Genomic DNA, 20,664 nt, shown 5'->3' with positions numbered 1-20,664 from the left:
TTTAGAAATTGCTGGTAAACTAAAGTTAAATCAATAGAATGAGTTTCAGGCAGAGCTCAAACTTCACTTTCTTTTCTGTTTTTGTTACTGAACTAAAGGAAGAGAAGCTGCCTTCTAATATTCAAATGGACACACTGTTTTCAGTCACGTCAGGATCCAAGTATGTGTATGGCAGGTCCAACACTGAGTTTCTGGCTTTGATCTCTGCACTCAGCCTTTTGAGCTCTACTTGGAAATCCTTTATTTTTTGGCAGGGAACCTCCTCAGTGAAATGCTCCTCTGGGTACTGGCCAAGAAAGATCTGATGAGATAGATATGAGATCACTGGCATGTTTTGCTTCTTCCACTCAAAATGCATAGTTGTATGACTTTTGAATTTGACATTTTGATGTACATTACATAACTTGAACACTTACAGAGTCAGAGGACTGCTTGCTGAGTAGCCACATGACGGCCATGCCATGAACTGTTGTTTGAATATTGGGGAATGTATCTATCATGCTTTTTTCACTTGCTTTCCCCTTTTTAGTTGGTGGGGGAAGCTGCAAGGTGACAGGACTATTGGGCATCCAGGCCCCAAAGTCGTACTGCATTGAAGGAGTAAAGGAAAGGTCATTAATAGGCTCTGAAGCACATAGCAGTGTGATATTGGTGTTTGGTCAAGCCTGGAGAGTCAAGGGGTGTAATACACATTAGGCTCTAACTTGATTAAGGACAAACATGAAGGAAAAGAGTGCATCCTTAAATTGCTGACCCAAAAACTAGAAATATTTGATGAAGAGATCTTTAAGAGCTTGAATGAAGGTGACTGGACTAGAAAGGGATCTCAAGATTGCATTGTAGGTAGCCAACACCACCCCTGTTTATTGGTCATTCAGTGGACATTGATGGCTTCTTTCACTCCTCTTTCAAACCATCTCTGTCTTCTCTGTCCAAAATGTGAATACCATCAACCCTAACTCTTTTGATCTCTACAGCCACTTCATAAACACATGGGACAACATAGAAGAGTCACGTCGACAGGCAAGACGTTCAAGATGTTCCTCTGCATCTGAACAACAAAGGTCACTCTTTTGAGGATGCCAATGTTCGCATTTTGGACAGAGAAGACAGATGAGTAATGAAAGAATTCATCCTTGTCCACTGTGGATGATCATCCTTGAACAGAGGTGGTGGTTTATGACACCAACTGTCTGCCATCTATAATCCAATTTTGAGATTCCTTCCCAGACACTTTAACCATCTTAAATTGGTCAGAGTGGGCACGCTCCATTTTGCTTAACTATTTTTAAATCCCTGTAGAACTGGAAACACGTAAGCTACCGCAAAAATTTTTTTTTGCATATGAAACCGGAGGAGTTGTGCTTACATTTTATGCCATCAGCTTGTCCTAGGTTACGATTTCCTTCCACATATAGCAAACGCTCTGTGTCCACACTACCGTTTTCAGTAGTTTTCAAAGAGTTGTGCATCCACATTGAAATGGCCAAAAACGCCTATATTCAAGCACAAAAGCGAGTGAGAATTAAACAATTTGAAGAAAAGCTATCTGGAGCATGTAAATACTGATATTAATCTTTAATAGGGCTGTTAAAATTGAGAGCAATCAAAACAACTGCTGTATAATGCCCTTTGTTCAATTGGTCACATGACTGCATCACATGACTAAAATGCGTCATCGTTTTAGAAAGTCTGCGTTTTCCAGCGCCCACACTGCGACAGGACACCTCCAGTTTGAAATGTATCCATTTTCGAGAGCGTTTCCAAAACACTGTGTTTTTCCTTGAGGAAAATGCCGGCTCAGTCTGGAAAACGATGCATTTTCGTTTGAAAACGCATTCGTGTGGACATAGCCTTAGGTCAAATGGCCCAGGATGTGAGTGGGCACTGGTTCTTATGTAGCACTTGCTACTCTCCTGGAGACTCAAAGCACATTTTCCTATGTCTCCATAAGTGCTTTCTAACATTCACACTCCACTGGATGCATCATAGAGTTACTTAGGGTTAGCATCTTGCCCAAGGATATTTGGCATACAAACTTGAACTCGACAGGGTTTGAACCACCAAAATTCCAACTAGTACGGAGCCTGCTCTACCACCTGAGCTTCAGCCATCACTAAAAATTTAATGTGAAAAGCAAGATGGACCTGAGATCATCAGTCAAGCCAGACTCTAAAATTAATATTCTCTTAGGACTTAAGTATACTTACCTTTTATAAATTATCCTGCCACTAACAAAGGAACACTTGTTAACTGAAGTGTTTTCCCAAATTGAGAGAAAAGTATTCATGGAGTTGGCAATAATTTATTTTGCTAACTAAACAATGCTCCTTTGCCTTTAATGTCTTGAATAATGCTATATCATCCAGGTAAGTAAATTGAGGTTGATTCTGTTCATCTAGATGTAGCATTTTCAGTGGAAGAAACATTTCGTCACTCATCCAAGTGACTTCTTCAGTCTCAGCTGACTGCAGGTTTCCCCAACCTTTACGCAATTACTGACACTAGTGCAACTGAAAGGGATGTGAGGTCAGTTCGTTTATCATGAATATGCAAACTGTCATGACCTTTGATCAAAGGCAACTTTTCAAAGCCCACTGATCTAAGACCATTGATCAATGGCCATGAGCACTATTTAATGAGAGTTGGGGAATGGCTTCAATCACAGCATTGTAAGGCGGTGAAAGATGTACCCTTAGGCCTCCTTCTCGATTCAGAGATGTTTTTTCCGTTCTTGTGTAAATGGCCTCCTTGACTCCCTGTGTTCCTCCCTGTCCAGGATGTGTTCAGGTAGCTGAGACTGAAGTCACTTGGAGTAGTGACGTTTCTCCACTGAAAACTTTACGTCCAGATGAACAGAATCAACCTTTTGGGGCTTAGCAATTGAAATTTGTAAAGTGATTGTAGTTTATTTCTGATATATTGTAAGGTGGTTAATCTTACCACTTTAAGGTCTTGAAGGTTCTTGCATGGCCTTAAACTATTACAACCTAAATAAATGAAATTAAATGATGTTAGAAGGTTTCACCTGCCCAGAGTTGACAGCTGAGTGCTGGGCAGAGCAAGTGAAGATCACCATGGTGACGAACTTGACCATCTCATCCACAGTGCTGAATTTCTGTGGAATTCCTGATGATCAGAACAAAAAGAAATGGCATTACTTCAATACACTGGGGAAACCAAAGTAAAGTTGTATCAAAATTACAATATTGTAGGTGCACATAAAGTTCTATTATCATAATAAAGTCTCACATCATGCTTTGGTCAGTGTATATAATATATAGGTAGTCCAAATATGCCAAAAACTTTAAACTGCTCTAAATGCTCAGATTCACACATTTTTTAGGATGGGGTAAAGTGTCCAATAGTAGGGATCACTACTAAACTAAACACTACTTACACTTTTTTTAATGCTAAAGTGGGAGTAGCACAAAGGTAATCCACAGGCAGTAACAGACTGCCCATCTACCTGCATCTACCTGTTGTTTTCAAGGAAGTAGGGTACTCCTGATTTTGCTGTTGTTGATCTTTTAGCCAGTGGAAGAGACAAGTGAAGTTATGACATACAAAATGCTGAAGTGGATCAAAATGTAAAAAAAAATGTTTCCACCACAGCCAGTGTCTGTATTGTTCATTCTATATTTTTAGTCTTTGATTTTTCTTCTACATTTCTGCTGTCTCCCCCTTCTGTTTCCCAGCCCCTTGTGAACCAATCAGAATTTGACCATGGCCATTCATGCTCAGCAAACTGCTTATGGGATTTTGGTTGACTGCATGGGAGCTTATTTGCAGTGGTTTCTAAACTGAAACATGTACGCAGACGGACACATTTGTGGGACCGTAAATCACGTTGGGTTTTCACCCAAATTCTGCTCAATGTCAAGGTCATCTTCTTGTCATTTTTACAGGCAGTTTTTCACATTCACTAAAATCTGTACTGATAAAAGTTCTAGTTTGGACTGTGATGTTCAGAAAATGAATGCATTCTTGCACCCCTTTACCACTGAAACATAAATGCCATCATTAAGTTTAGTTATGGTATAAAAATGTAAGATAGTTTAGAGCTGGTCAAAAACTTGGGCCACACCATTGACAAAGTATATCTTAGTGGTCAATAATAGTTGGTGAATGAGAACCAGTTGTCCTAAATTGATTTACAGGATTTTATTTCTCATTAGTTTGTGCATTATAGCCAGTGAATGACAGAAAAAAAGCTATAACTTTGCTTCTGTACTTTGATGTTATTTTTTTGGTAGGTATTACAATAACCTGTGAACTCGAATAGATCATGGACCAAACGACTTGGATCTATATATTTGAACTGCAAATCAGGCATTTAAATTCTAGTAGAGTTAAAATCTAAAATCACAGAGCTTTAAATGAGCAGAGTAAGTCCAAAATAAAGCTCACCTCTGCTTGCTTGTGAAAGGAATCCATGTTCATAAATGTCCTGAATCCACTTCTGCAGTTCAGAGTCTTTCTGGACTTCAGCATCAGTCTTGTAGTAGGAGGTGAGAATTTCTTTCACAAACCTTTGAAATATAGAGCCATAAGCAATGAAGCACAATCCCAATTTAAATACAGATTTCTTAAACACACTAGACCATAAAATTTGTTAATGTGTATAAAATGTGCTATTTTTTCCCCAACCTTTGGATCTTTTTTATATGAAAACTTTTATTTTCTACATAGTAATGGATGACAGTAAAGGAGGCAGGGTATGAATTTTTTAAGGTTGTTTTCAAGAAAACCAAGCCATGGGAGTACCTCAAGTCTACTAGACCCTAACCTTAACCTAAAAACAAAAGTCTTATAAGAACCCTCGTGAAGCTGATTCTGATCATCTTCTTGTGACGTTTTTAGTGGGAGAATCGCTCTGTCACTCATCCAAACAATAATTGACACTGTCTCAGCTGAACTCTGCACGTGGCGAATAAAGCCTTGATTGATTGATTGATTGATTGATTGATTGACAGCGTTGTAGCATGGGCATTTATGGGTGCCAACCAGGGTTTTAATAGTTTTGCAATTTTCATTAGTTTTTAATTTTATTTAGTTTTGACTTCAGATTTTCAATTTTATATCAGTTTTAATTAGTTTTTACCAATTGTTTGCTAGATTCGTCTTTTTTTTTAATCCTTAGTTTCAGTTTAGTTTTGATTAGTTTCAGTTATAGTTTTAGCTGTGTTTGCAATAATTAAGTGAAACAAAATCCCAGTTTCATCATATCAGTCATGCTCTTCTGCTTATCCTTGGGTATGTTGCTATTCCAGCTACCATACCCTGCACCCTGGACAGGTCGCCTGTCTGTCGCAGGGCTAACACGCAGAGACAGACAACTCACATTCCCACCTATGGGTTCTTTAAATAAATAAATAAATAAATTAGGGCAGATGAACAACCATTGATACCAGGCAACTTGTTTATATTATTGTATTTTGCACAACTCTGTTGCTTGTGAAGCTCGCACACAAGAATTTCACTCACATGTGCTGTACCAATGTACCTGCACATGTGATGTGACAATAAAAGTGATTTGATTTGATTTGATTTGAACTATAAAAGGTATATCTTAGCCCGAATGAGACTATTAACTCTTGCAGCACCGGGTGTTCATATTTTGGTTCAAGTGAATTGATAAACTTCTTGAAGGCTCACACAGTTGTGTAGATATCCCCGTCCTGTTGTCTCGGGATGCATCACACTGCCTGGCCTGGGGTTAGATTCTGTTTCTGGGGATTAGGGTTGAGTGTGCTCCCTTACCTTCTCAAGGTAAGCTAGGTTAGCCTTCTTGTGCGAGCTTTTCAAGTGCAGTTTAAGGATTGTGGGATTTTTTTTCCTTATAGAAATGTCCCTCATAATTAGGGATGGGTATCGTTTAGGTTTTATCCGATACCGGTGCCAAATCAGTACTTTTTAAACGGTGCCGGTGCTCAAACCGGTGCTCAAACCGGTGCTCAAACCGGTGCTTAAAGAATGGAGAACACAAAATTGGTCCAAAAACCTCTCATGTTCAGCTGTTTTTTGTAAAAAGATAACAATGTTAGCCTTTTCTGCAGCTATGGGGCATATATGGCATCACTCTTGGCTGGAAGCAGTGCTTAAACAATGGAAAAAACACAAACTTTGTCCAAAAACCTCTCATGTTTAACTGTTTTCCACTTTTTCTTTGGTCATTTTAGCCTTTTTGGCCAGGGTGAAGGGAGTATCTGCCATCAAACAAGAGGACAGCCGCATGTAGCTATGATGATGTTTGCTAGTTCGCCTTATATGCATTAATGTAATAACGTGGTTAGCCTACTCAACGTAAATTACACACGAACAACATTAAGCTACTCACGCAGAGAAGAACGGCTGCTGCTGCCATCATCATCATCATCCTCATCATTTCTGCTACACTGGCAGGACTAGGGGCCAGGACTCTCCTCTTCGTGTTTTTGGGGGATGTTGCATAACAGGCAACCCACCCGCAGTAGATGTGCTCGGTGTGAGGTCTCGTAGCAAGCTATCAAATACGGCACATTTCTGGGCTTTTAAAAAAAATGCTATGCGTCGCCAGGTGTTTCATCAGATTTGAGGTGTTACCTCCTTTGACAGTATCACAGTATCACCTTAAAGCACTTGTTGCAGGCTGCTGAGTTTGCATATTTTGCTGTGAAGTACAGCCAGACTTTTGACCGCTTCGCCTTGGGCATTTTTAATCTGTAGCTCTGCTCTAAAGGAACGTACGTAACTGGCCCACCTACTATCCTCGGAAACGTAAAATGATTGGCTAGAAGTGTATCACAGCTCAGGAAAAAAAAGCACCGAAATAAAGCACCGAAATGTGCGCTGCTTTTCGGTCTGGTTACTACCGTTTATGTCAGAACCGACACCGGTACCCATCCCTACTCATAATTTGTCGCTTTCCACTACAAGACACTTGCTTTATCCAAAACACAGTCATATTCAAAGTAATCCCAAATTGGACCTCTGCGCTTTCTCCTGACTTTTCCTGACATGATTCTGCGCGTGGACGGAGCAGCAACACAGACGATTTGACTAACGTACTTGCCACCTGCTGGCATAATGAGACACAGCAAGAGAAAAACCTGGAAACTAAACTTCATTTTCACCCTTGACTATTGTATGACACACACACATCAATGAAAACTAAACACATTTTTGCTATAAATTCAATTAATTTTAGTTCGTTTTGTGAACACTCATTACAGTTTTAGTTAGTTTTCCTTTTTTTTCGCAAAGTCTCGTTTTTAGTTTTATTTCCATTAACGAAAATGTTTTTTCACTTCTAGTTTTTGTTATTTCGTTAGTATTCGTTAACAATAATAACCTTGGTGCCAACCGAACCAGAGCACTAGTATTTATGATAAGACTGCTGATAGAAGTACCAGAATGAGTTGGGAAATGTATAAAGCTCTGCTTGCTGCTCAGATTTAGCTAAATGCTGCAAAACTGATCAGACAGTTTCACAGTGTAAATAGATAATCACAAAAGAAACCCAGAACTATTTTAAGCTAAAGAAATTAGATTTTCTTCCTTAACCACAGCCTTCACCTGATCCTAAGCCAACAGCGCATGCTTTTTTAGTTACTGAAGACAAAAGTGAATGTAGACAGACCTACAAACAAGAAGCAACTAAAGATGACTGTGGTAAAGGCCTGAGCATCTCAAGGAGAAAGCGTAGCATTTGGTGATCTCCATGGCTTTTCATCTTCAGGCAGTCATTGGCAGCAATGGACCCAAGCATTAAAATCTGCACCTGTGTTTAAAATTAAGTTATTCAAATTAATTTTAAGCCCCTGACAACAAGTTACTATGTTTAAACATGTATAAAATATGTATAAACAGCTAGTTCAATACTTTGTGCTTAACCCCTAGAGTTAAAGCTGAAAGTCTGCACATCTTGATGGACTGATTTAAAATCCATTGCTGTGGTGTAGTAAGACAATATTATAAAAATGTTGTTACACTCCATATATTTCTAGACATAGCTCTATATTTACCACCATACTGTAATAAACTGTTTGACCCAAATTTAACACATGAGCATCCTGATAAGGCTTTTTATTTGAAAAAAAAGTGAGTTTTTCCCCACTGCTCCACAAACTGACCAATTAGGCCTAACCTGATAGTTAGACTAATACCTCTTTTCCCCTTTTACCGACTTGATTCTACTCTGTCTTGGTCATTTTCCTTCGCAAATGAGTACAGTGTGTGGGTGGATGGGTGGGTGGGTGGGGGTGGGGGGGGGTGGGGGTTGAGCAATGTGGCAGAAGCTCCCATTATGTAATATGTATTCAACACAAACAAAGCAATGGAGGATGTCAAGGCGATGGTATACTGCCCCTCTGACTTTTCTTTTTGTCAGACTGAGGAAACCACGGTGTTGGGTTTTGTGTTGCCCTTTCCCTCATTTCCAGGTTTCAAATATGGAAGTTTTGATTTTTGCAGTCTACTGATGTCACATTTTTAGATCAACTCAGGTTGCTTGGAACGCCAGCCGAGTAGGTACTAAACAAAGTATCTGGTATACCACCTAATGGAAAACGCTAAAAATAAAGTTGACCCGAGTAAGCACTCAGAGGGAGAATTAGAGAACCTGAAGATGATTTCCCAAAGCTTCAATCCATCATCCCTGTAGTAGAAATTTGGTACATCTTTCAGCCCACGTTCTGCAATATCATCTGGGATACAGAGGGAGCTGTAGGTCAGGGAGGATAACGATTTCTGCAGGATTGTGATTACACCCTTTCCACCAGAAGCTGCATACTAGAGAACAGATACAACAAATACAAGTGAGAAGCAAATACTGTACACAATAGTAAAAAAGAAAATGTTGTTTAGGTTTTGGTCTGTTCAGTGTGTTGGTCTTTTCGTACCCGAGTCAAAACTCCCGTCTTAGATATTAGAAGTTGCCGAGCTAAGACGTTAATCTGAAGTGTGTAGCGAGTGTGAGGCATCAGAAGCTGGCAGAAAGGGAGAAATTTATTAGTAAGAAAATAACTTTTTCCTTCCTTATTTGATGATTTCAACGCAGTCATGTGAAAAAGAATTTTTAAACAGGTTTCTATGCAGTCTTGTGAAATTCTTACTACACTGTCACACACCTGGACAAAAATGACTCATATGTTCGAATGCTGTTCATAGATTTCAGTTCAGCATTCAACACCATAATCCCCCAACAGCTCATTCAAAAACTGGTCCAGCTGGGGCTCAACACCTCACTGTGCAACTGGCTGTTGGATTTCCTCACCGGAAGACCTCAAGCAGTACGGGTCGGCAGTAACACATCCAGCACCATCATTTTAAACACGGGGGCCCCGCAGGGATGTGTGCTGAGCCCCCTCCTCTTCACTCTGCTGACCCATGACTGCACTCCATCATACAGCTCCAACCTCTTCATCAAGTTTGCGGACGACACAACGGTGGTGGGTCTCATTAGCAACAGGGATGAGACCGACTACAGAAGTGAGGTGAGACGCCTGGCCACGTGGTGTGCTGACAACAATCTCTCTCTGAATGTGGAGAAGACGAAGGAGATTGTTGTGGACTTCAGGAGAATGCACACCCAACATGCTCCTCTGACCATTGACGGAGCGTCTGTGGAGAGAGTGAGCAGCACCAAGTTCTTGGGTGTGCACATCACAGAGGATCTCTCCTGGACGTACAACACCACAGCACTGGCCAAGAAATCACAGCAGCGTCTCTTCTTTCTCCGCAAACTAAGAAGAGCAGGAGCACCAGCCCCCATCATGTACACTTTCTACAGAGGCACCATCGAGAGCATCCTGTCGAGCTGCATCACTGTGTGGTTTGGAGCCTGCAATGCGTCCTGTCATAGAACCCTCCAACGCATAGTGAGAGCTGCAGAGAGGATCATTGGTGTCTCTCTCCCCTCCCTCCAGGACATTTACAGCACCCGTCTCACTAAAAAAGCCCTTTGCATAGCGGCTGATCCCACGCACCCAATGCAAAGCTTCTTCAAGCTGCTGCCGTCGGGGAGGAGACTGCGGAGTCTCCAGGCCAGGACCAGCAGGCTGAAGGACAGCTTCATCCATCAGGCTGTCAGGAAGCTTAACTCCCTCCCGATTCTGCCCCCTCTCCCCTCTCTCCTCCACGGTCTCACTGAACTCTGTCACACACACACAAACACACACACTCTCTGACTCACTCACTGGCCTGCACCAGTTACCAGTCACTTTGTGGAGCATTGGACTGCCATTACCTCATAAGACTTTGTTGTTACACTTTCTCTTACCGTACACTACTAAATCTCCATTTGCACTATTTGCCTATTTGCACTACTCTGCCTGGTTTACACTCAATGTCACTTACCCATTATATTGTATATTGTATAGCTTTCTTGTTATATGTAAAATTGTATTTATTTAAATTTTTACTTTTTAATTATTTTACTTGCATTTTTAATCACTTTTATATTTAAATATATTTAAATGTTCATTTGCTATTTATCTAGGGATTGAGAGTAACGCAATTTCTATTCTCTGTATGTCCTGTACATGTGGCAGAATCGACAATAAAGTTGACTTTGACTTTGACTTTGACTACCTCTTAATAAGAGGGCCAGTGGCACCCAGTTGCTGCTGATGAAATGCACAAAGCCAAGAGGTTTTGAGAGATGTTTTTGAATTTTGTTTAAGCATTGTATTTTGGATTATCTTTGTTTTAGGATTCTGGTCTCAGTATAGTCGCAATTCTTTTTAGTTCAGTCCTTTATTACAGCTCTGTGTTTCCTGTTTGTTTTCTCTGGACTTCTCAGTTTTGTTATCCAGGTCTTAGTTTTGTTTATATTCGATCTCATATTTCTGTTATAATGCCTCCCGTGTTCCTTGTGCATTCTTGTGAAGTCACTCTCGTCTCAGTGTTTGTTTACCTTTCTGTTTTTGTTTCAAGTCTATGTTTCTGTTCATGCATTCGGTTTTTTCCCATTTTATTTTGGTGGTCTTTTGTCTCTGGTGCCTTGTGTTCTCCCTCTGGCTGTTTGAGAGTTCCTGATTTTTTTTTCTCAACTTGAGTTATTTTTATAATGTTCTTTGGACAAATGAGACTAAAGTAAAGATGTTTGATGACAATGCACAGCACCACATTTTGTCAAATGTGGTGCTGTGCATTGTCAGCACAAAGACCTTGTACTAACTGTTAAGCAGAGTGATGGAGAAGTGATGAGCCAGAGGAACTGGACACTACATTAGTGCTGCTGCATTGACTTTCCACATCTTTTCCTTTTTGAGAAATTGACTGGCACTAGTTAGTGCTATATTCAACTCCAAGGCACAAAAGACTTAGACTGTTTAGCCTCAGTTACCTTGTACAGTGGATGCACCATGGGCAGGTTACGCAGCAGTGAGACTGTAAAAACCTCAGCCAGCAGGTGTGTGCGTAGCAGGTGAACACTGACTTCATAGAAGTTGAAATCTGCACTTCTCACAAAGATTTTGGCCATCAACCAGTCATACTCAGAATCAGTAGGAAGGAAGATTGGGTTGTCCTTTGCTGGTTTCTGCTTTAGCTGAAGAAGAAGGAAGAGATATGCTTTTAATTCATTGCATTTGATCTATTATCCTCATTATTTGATGAATAACCATATTTTGGTTACTTATTTAGGTGAGTTTTGTCATGTTCCTGGGTCTTGACTCAGAGGGTTAAGTGTTTTTGTCTGTGTCCCGCTCCGGACGCTTGGCATATAGTTAAACTCATCCCATACTGTTTGAGTTTAGCAGAATTAATTTTTCGTTTAATAATGTATTGCTGATTGCTTTTTTGATGGCCAATTAAATTATGCAGTCACATTATAAATAGCTGCTATCTGAGCATCCCTCTCTTACTTACCTGTTGCCCTATACATCCAGGTCTCTGCTCATGTGGCTTCCGTAGCTGTCACAGGTAGGAGTCATGTTTATGCCGCTGCTTCCTCAGTCTGTATTGGTTACACTGTAGCTGATTGATTCTGCTCATGCTTTTGTAGAAACTTCCTGCGGATGCTTATATTCTCAGAAATATGTGTCTCAGTAAGATGTGGTGTTTATCCCCTTGATTCTGTAAGTTTCCCTACTTCTGGGCCCAAGGTCTTAATGCATTCATTCAGGCTGCTCTTTTTAATGTGCTGTAACACTTTGTATCTTGTTTTATTTAATATAATGAAGCCTCATCATTGGGGTAATTGGCAACCTCTCTGGTTTTTTATTAGCATCATTTATATGCAGCACATGTTCAAGCTCAGTTTTTAAAATCTTATGATGTAACTACAGTCAATGGGCTAACAGTTTACCAATACACCAAATATCTGAATGCTTCAGAGAAGAGTCAGAGCTCAGGATCAGCAATTTTTCAATTTCTCATAGTGAGTCATCCAAAATATGTAGTAGTTAGATATTACTGGCTAACCTTGGATTGGGCATGGATAATCTCAGATGTTCTCTTGACTCAAATTTAGGCAATGTTCAGTATCTTCTCCCAGCAGGGAAATCGGGGACCCTCACATTGTCTTTTTTTGTTTTGTTTTTTTTGTTTTTTTGTTTTTTTTTTGGGGGGGGGGGGGGGGGCTGATGCTCATCCTCCATCCTCAATGTGCTATTGTTTATATTTTTCTAACCATAGGTCTATAGGTAGCCACCACGTAGCAAACCATTATATGCCAGCTAGCCCAATTTCAATAATGCTACAAACATTGCTGCTGTTTAGTTTTCTGCCGTGTGTTCTGTTTCTTTTTAGAAATCCATTTGTGTTCTTTTTTGCTTTGCCTTTTATGGGTTTTTTTGCATCTTAAGAAGAAAGTGTGCCCTCTTGATGCATGCTAAATCATTCAGGTCTGAAAAAACATTTCATCACTCATCCAAGTGACTTCTTCAGTCACTGCAGGTTTCCCCAACTTTATAAACAGTACATTTGCACAATGACTGAAACTAGCACCACTGACTAACGATGGGCTGCGAGGTCAGTTTCTTGATCATTAATATGCAAAGTGTCGTGACCACTGAATTACAGCCATGATTGCTGTTCAGGGAGTTGGGGAATGGAATCACAGCACTGTAAGATGATGAAAGATGCACCCTTTGACTTTGTCAACTTTGTCAAGCATTAGTATTATTGAGTGTTGAACTCACCTGAATAGCAATTGGCATCAGCTTATTATCAGGGGTTTTCTGAAGCAGAATAAGAGGAGCCATCAGATACTGCTTCTTTTTGTTGATGGTGTTTGGTTGCACTCCATCCAGAAGCTTGTAGTCACACAGGAAGATGTTGCCCTTCTGTTTGGAATTCCAGAAAGCATTACTGATGATTTTATGTCATGCATGCAGTTTGAATATTACAATTATGAAGTGAATGTACCAGTAAGATCAGCCAGTCATCATTAGTTCAAGAGAATTAAACACTTACCATCATTTCGTCTGCCAGACTTCCCCGACCATGGAGAGAGACCATGTCACCAGTGACAGGAAAGTTCTTTGGGAGTGCTTTACAGCATCGGATCAACATGGGGTTGACACCATTGAGAAACTGATAGCCAAATAAAGAGTCTTCCTTCCAATGTTTATGAACAAAGTCTGGAAAAATAATATTTTTTACTTGATTTTGGAATACAGGAATCACCACCTAAAGAGTCTTGATGCATGCTATATCATCCCCAAAAGGTTGATTCTGTTCATCTGTTCATAGCGTTTTCAGTGGGAGAAACGTTTAACCACTCATCAAAATAACTTCTTCAGTCTCAGCTGACTGCAGGTTTCCCCAACTAAACAGTACATTTGCACAATAACTGAAACTAGCACCACTGAATGAACAATTGGCTGACTCAGTTCCTTGATCATGATCATTACTATGCAAATTGTCATGACCACTTAATGAACAGTCGCGGTGCAAAAGTACTGTTTATAAGTTTGTGGAAATCTGCAGTCAGCTGAGCCTGAAGAAGTCACTTGGATGGGTGATGAAACATTTCTCCCACTGAAAACGCTACGTCCAGATGAACAGAATCATCTTTTTGATCCTACCTAAAGACAACATAGTGCCCAGAAATCTCCGATGACACAGGGACAATTGGGGATTTCCCTGAAGGAAGTTTTTTGATCTCCAAAAACCTTTGTCTGTTGTTAAAAAACTTCTAGCTGCAACAAACACTAAGTTGCACTGGGGTGGTCTACAGCTTAGTACAAAGGGGTTGGGCTCAGAATTGGAACTTCCAACTCTGAAACCATAGTTCACAGTCAGAAAAGGATGGATTGCACAGATCACTGCATTAAGATGAAGATAGAGGTAACTTCAAAATCACATGCAAAGAAACGCACAGAGGATTAACAGCAGATGATCCAGCAAAGTCTACAGGGAGGTCAGGCCTATTTATGCACAAGCACACACATAAACACACATAACAAGTGAAAACTAACACAAAGCATATGCAGGAAGTCAAACTGATGTTGGACACAAATGAAAACAAAATAAAAAAAAGGAACAACCCAAACCTGAATTCAGATGGCCAAACATCAAGTACAGAATAAAATAAACATGAAGAGTCTGAGGATGAACAGAAGGCAGAGGAGGGGCGGATAATAACACACTGAGGGAGCTGAACACTCAAAAGATTACAAACTCAAACAATAAACTGTGGTTTAATACAAATGTAGCCAAGTGTACAAGTATACAGATAATAATATTTTCTACTTTAGTTTAAAAAAATATCAGTTTAAGGTGAAAAAAGAGCTCTAAAAATTTCTTTGAATGCATGTTCTTTGTTTATATTTATGTTAAAACAAAAATGTTATTGAGTAGTTTAATTTCATTGTTTACACAGTTTCCTGTTTTCTGCATGTAGTGTGCACTTTAATTTGTTCATTTTGGTGATTTGTGTCATTGCATATTTTGGTCACCAGGGGGCAGTGCTTAAGAGTTTACTGCAGTTTTACCAAAACTTAGAAAAAATGCATCTTGGGAATTACTGTTTTTTACAAAAAGGTGATATCATTGGCAAGAAATCAATGATGCAAAGGACCTGCACGTGCACCTTAGGGCGGCTATTTTCTGTGTGTAGGGGATAAGTTGTGATATCATATGTGTTCTCCAGTATCCAGGTTTGCTGAAATATTGCTGTGGAATCCAGAGGCCACTGCCATATTTCTTCTTTGTATATATTTCATTTATTTTACCTCTTTTATTTCTCTGGTCCATTTTTGATTATTCTGTCTTCACCGAAAACAAAAGACTGCACATTAAGAACCCCAGTAATTGTGTCCTGTGAGGTTATTCATTTCTCAGGCTATACAAATAAGGAATTCAAAACTAATATTTTAACAGTAGAGCAATCTAGGTTTGTACTCAAAGCTCATTTTAAACTGAACTGTGAACAGGAAGTCAAAAAATACAACAAGAACTAATGCTCAGATTTACTTGTATGATAAAAGCACAACTGAAAAAGACTAAAAATGATCAAAACGTTCAAACACTAGAATAATAAACAGGAAACTGACATACATTGACTAAGAGTCCAAAAATCAACACAAGAAACAGACTCGAAACCATTCTTGTTTTTAAGTGTAGTTGAATATATTTGATTTCCGGTGTACTCACCGGTACATTTTTCGATTATTTGGATTTATTTGGATTAATTGGATTATTTGGATTCAGATTTGAATGAACAGGAACATTCACACTCAGGACCAGATCGATCTCTGCCAGAGATTGACTTGCAACGCTTGTCCTCAACTTCTGTTATTTCAGCTGAATGTGTTCTCACGTCTTCTTCTCAGTGAGCTGCACTAGCGTAACTGTTTGAGCTATTTTAGCCTACCTGTTCGTTGCTCGGGCCGGCTTGGCTCCTTTTCCTCCACATAATCGAAGATGTGGACCAAGATGTTCCTGAGCTGGTCGGCACTATTTTGGATTCTCCTGATGCTCGTCTACCATCCTACGGCTGGACTGCTCCGCTATACAGCCGCTGAGCTCCTGCGCCTTCGCGGGCAGCTATCGCTCCCGTCGCCGGCGGAGCTCCACTACCACCCGGCATCACTTTCCAGCCTCGCCGGAGATACATCCATCGCGGGTCCCGCAGGATTTTCCATAACTCCAATGGAACTAAATCGTTCTGGTCTGCTACTTGCCGCCCTCGCAGGAACCCTGATCGGGCTGTTAACCATCGATCTCTAGCCCACCTGCCCAGGGCGCCCACCGCGATTAGCAAAAAAGAAGATACTCCACTCAACTTCGGTCTTCTAAACATTCGTTCATTGACAAGTAAGGGACCTCTCACCCAAGACCTCCTATCTGACCGTAAGTTTGACTTTTTCTGCTTAACTGAAACCTGGCAACAACCTGATGACTTTTCTCAGCTAAAAGAATCTGCTCCTCTGGGGTTTGTTTACTTTTCTAAACCCCGCTGCTCAGGTTGTGGGGGTGGTCTCGCAATCCTTTTTCGCCAGCACTTGAAAGTCCTGCCAGTTAACGTTGATACCTTTAGTTCTCTAGAGGTCCTTGCATGTGAGCTGACTGGACCCATTCCCACCATCATAGCTACTGTATACCGCCCCCCCAAACCTAACCCTGTCTTCCTCAGTGACTTTGCTAATCTACTAACCCATCTTTCATCTCTCTCCCCAAATGTGATCTTGGTGGGAGATTTCAACATTCACATGGACAATAATGACCTTCTGCTCACCAGAGACTTTTCCTTCTGTCTCGAAGGCTCTGAATTTAAACAATTTATCGACTTTCCCACTCACTCTAAAGGACACACCCTGGACTTGGTCTGCTGTTCTGGTCTTACTCCCTTGAATCTTTCTGCTACTGAAATCCCCATAACTGACCACTTCCTCCTTTCATTTAACCTTACTCTCTGCTGCTCTTCTACCAAGCCAACCCGTCTCATCTTGTTCCGCAACATCAAGAACATTGATATGGACATTCTCACTACCAGTTTGGACAATGTTCAGATTCCGGACTTCTATTCTACTCCTTATGATTTGTTGTTATATTATAATAATTGTCTATGCACTGTCCTTGATTCTCTGGCTCCTGTAAAAACCCACTCTGTTTCCTTCGCTCGCTCTGCTCCCTGGTTTACCTCTGACCTCCGAGCTCTGAAGGCCAAAGCTCGGCAGATAGAGCGTAAATATAAGAAATCTGGTTTAACTGTTGATTCAGAAATCTATAAATACCACGTACTTCAGTATAAAGACTCCATCAACAAGGCCAAACAAAGCTTCTACTCTGGTATTATCAGTTCTTATGAGGGTAATACAAGGACTCTGTTTTCAGTTCTCAACAAACTAATTCAACCCCCCAACGCTTTACCACCACACTTCTATTCCTCTGAAACCTGCAACTCCTTGATGCTGTTCAGGACTACGAAAATCAATAACATCCACCAGCAACTCAGATCAAATGTTGTGTCTACGCCCTCTCCAGAACCTTTTCTCCTTTTTGAGCCGTTTTCCACTTTTCATCTTCCTGATTTATCTGATATTTCCGAGTTCATATGTAAATCAAAGCCTGCCACATGTCATGTTGACCCCATGCCCACAGGGCTTGTGAAATCCTGCCTCTCTTCTTTACTCCCACTCATTTCTGCTATCATTCACTCTTCTCACACCACCGGTATCGTTCCCTCCTTATTGAAGACTGCTCTAGTCACTCCTATACTGAAAAAACCTTCTTTAGATCCTAACAACTTTAGCAACCTCCGTCCGATTTCCAATCTACCCTTCATTTCTAAGATACTCGAAAAAGTGGTTGCAGCTCAACTTCATTTACACCTGGTTAATAATAACATCTACGAGAGATTTCAATCTGGTTTTCGCTCATGTCACAGTACCGAAACTGCTCTACTTAAAGTCACTAACGATCTTCTAATCGGAGCTGACTCTGGTCTTCTCACCATTCTCGTCCTTTTAGATCTGAGCTCAGCCTTTGACACCATTTCTCACTCTGTCCTTCTAAGCAGACTTTCCTCTCTCGGCATCTCTGACACACCCCTCGCCTGGTTTCAATCATGTCTCCTCGACCGTTCCCAGTTTATTCAACTAAGATCATTCCGCTCTCGTCTATTCCCCGTCACCTCTGGTGTACCCCAAGGCTCAGTTTTAGGCCCTCTTCTCTTTATAATATACATCCTCCCTCTAGGTACCATCTTCCGCAAATTTGATCTTCAGTTTCACTGTTTTGCTGATGACACCCAGTTATATCTCTCTTGCAAACCTGATTCCTCCCTCCCACCTTCTTCCCTTACAGAGTGTCTATCCGAGTTAAAATCCTGGTGTACCTCTAATTTTCTAAAGCTCAATGAGGATAAAACTGATATCCTCCTTATTGGCACCAAATCCAACCTTTTGAAGGCAAACCATTTCTCACTTACCATCGATAACTCCACAGTTTTCCATTCTACTCAGGTTAAGAGCCTTGGTGTCATCCTAGACAGTTCACTTTCCTATAAATCTCACATCAATAATCTCACCCGTTCTGCCTACTTCCATCTACGTAACATTAACAGATTGCTTCCTTCTCTTTCCACCTTTGGTCTCCTCCAAAAATCCCTCCATAAGCTTCAACTGGTTCAGAACTCTGCTGCTCGCATTATCACCAGAACCCCCTCTTACCAGCACATCACCCCTGTTCTTCAGGAACTTCACTGGCTGCCTGTGAAATTCCGGATAATTTTCAAACTTCTTCTGCTCACCTTCAAGGTCATTCATAACCTCGCTCATCCTTACCTTTCTGACCTGTTAACCACCACCTGTTCTGCCCGTTCACTTCGTTCTTCTTCTTCTATCCAGCTTACTGTATCTTCCTTCCGCCTCACCACCATGGGAAGCAGAGCTTTCAGCTGCTCTGCTCCCAGGCTGTGGAACTCTCTGCCCCCAGAAATAAGAAACATTGGTTCTCTCCCCCAGTTTAAATCCCAACTCAAAACTCATCTGTCCAAATCTGAATATTCACTGTGAATCCACTGTTTGTTAATTTCATCTTGTGCTTTTATTTTATTGTTCTTATTCTGCCATTGTTTTACTAAGTGTTTTATCCTATTGTAAAGTGTCCTTGGGTGACTTGAAAGGCGCTCATAAATAAAATTTATTATTATTATTATTATTATTATTATTATTATTATTATTATTATTATATAACATCGTGAAGTATGAGCAATGTTTGAGTGAATGAACTTCTGATGATTTGTTACCTGTTACTTGAGTTCGATGAGCGCATAAAAGATGACTAATATCATCTATGTGAGTCCAGTTTTTCTTTAACTCAGCCATTTCAATCAGTTCCAACTCTACCAGTCTAGAAAAGAAAAACATTACTTATTATGATGCTTATAATTTCATTAGATGTGTAGAGATAAAAAGAGATGTGTAACAGGACATGAATACTTCACCCTGTGACTGCAGTGTATTTCATCTCTGCTGTCTTGGTCAAGGAAAAATGGACATCATAGGGCAGAGACTGAATGCTGTTTCCCTTAATGCAGTGCGGTATCCCCTGTGCATATACATCCCAGCTGGGCACGATAGCGATAACAGAGTGGTGAGTGGAGAGCCTAATTACCAATGTATCTGCAGTCTCAATGAAGATTATATATAAACCTAACACACTTAAATTTTACATGATATTTTTTATAAATCCTGGTGGATTTTATGTGATATTTATTTGTTTCCATATTTCATTAATATACACCAAATTTTGATTTCAGGCAACTTAATGTTAAGATGCAAAATGTAAAAATACTCTAATTTCTTACCAAAAGACTTTCTGTCGCTGCTTAAGTTCCTGCTGCCGACTGCACCCACCAAGATGACTGTTGCTGTCATCAAAGATTCTGAGAGCTTCATAAAAGATTTGAAAAAGATAAAAAATAGTATATTATCATCTTTTAAAATACAGTATCATTGCAGTTTTGCTTGATCACCTTTATTGCCTCTTTATTGGTTATCTTTTTGGGTGTCATTGAAACGTATAAATAAGACAAGCACATTTCCACAAACCTGTCCCCTCTCTGAAGCAATAGACCTCACTGTCAGTAATCCAGTGGTAGATGGGGAAGTGGTAGGTTTTGTTTTTAGGGGATTTCACTTCCACCTTGGCAGGATACCAAGAGTCTTGGAGAAACCTTTTCTGTTTGTCTAACTTTATCATCACCAGCTTTCCAAGGGATTTGGGGCAGGACACAATAAAATGAGATACCTGGAAAAAACAAAACAAAAATAAAAACAAAAGATCCACATCACATGTAGTTTTAAATAGTTTTAATATGCAGAGGGGTTTCAGACTCACTTGCCCTCTGAAGAAAGATGGTTTCCAGCTTGTGAGATCAATGCGTTTGCTCTCTCCATCTGTCCCGACCAGTGTAATGTAGACGTTATTGAAAGTGGAGGCCAAGGCCAGATTGCCAGTGAACACGGTCACTTCATAGTTAATCATTGTCACCCTTAAAGTAGAAAAACCCAGATGAAGAGAGAATTTTAATAACCATTCTCAGCATCATTTGACCGAACATTTAATTCAAATTAGTACTTTATTCCATCATAAGTTGCAGTCCAATTATTGCAGATTGAAATAGTTTCATAAATAATCTGCCTTATCTCAGCAAATGAGACCAAGAACATCCTCTGAAGAAATGTTGATATGAAAAAAGTCACCACTAATATCTTTATGTTTTAT

The 20,664-nt window shown here is 40.2% G+C and overlaps 1 protein-coding gene across 2 annotated transcripts; it reads right to left on the bottom strand.

The window, feature by feature from the left end:
* Nucleotides 1–121: 121 nt before the first annotated feature.
* On the bottom strand, nt 122–20,424 carry LOC147301570 (hydroperoxide isomerase ALOXE3-like). 2 transcript variants are annotated; one of them, XM_086283379.1, is made up of 14 exons: nt 20,278–20,424; nt 19,985–20,187; nt 19,745–19,822; nt 19,382–19,504; nt 19,184–19,287; nt 13,402–13,568; nt 13,128–13,271; nt 11,330–11,533; nt 8,883–8,969; nt 8,603–8,772; nt 4,411–4,532; nt 3,029–3,129; nt 417–587; nt 122–301 (listed from the first exon to the last, which is right to left on the bottom strand). In XM_086283379.1, the coding sequence occupies exons 1-14, from the start codon at nt 20,422–20,424 to the stop codon at nt 122–124; spliced, it is 2,001 nt and encodes a 666-aa protein (XP_086139505.1). The 2 variants fall into 2 exon arrangements, with proteins under 2 accessions (XP_086139505.1, XP_086139504.1); XM_086283378.1 differs by having other exon boundaries at nt 19,745–19,829; nt 19,989–20,187.
* Between the last annotated feature and the right edge of the window lie 240 nt (nt 20,425–20,664).

The sequence above is a fragment of the Aulonocara sp. 'chitande type north' Nkhata Bay genome, linkage group LG23 (assembly GCF_057382095.1).
Source record: "Aulonocara sp. 'chitande type north' Nkhata Bay isolate Kocher_YH1m ecotype deep benthic linkage group LG23, A_spYH_male_GT1.1, whole genome shotgun sequence".
In the NCBI taxonomy this organism is placed as follows: Eukaryota; Metazoa; Chordata; class Actinopteri; order Cichliformes; family Cichlidae; genus Aulonocara; species Aulonocara sp. 'chitande type north' Nkhata Bay.
This window is presented reverse-complemented; position numbering and strand designations above follow the sequence as displayed.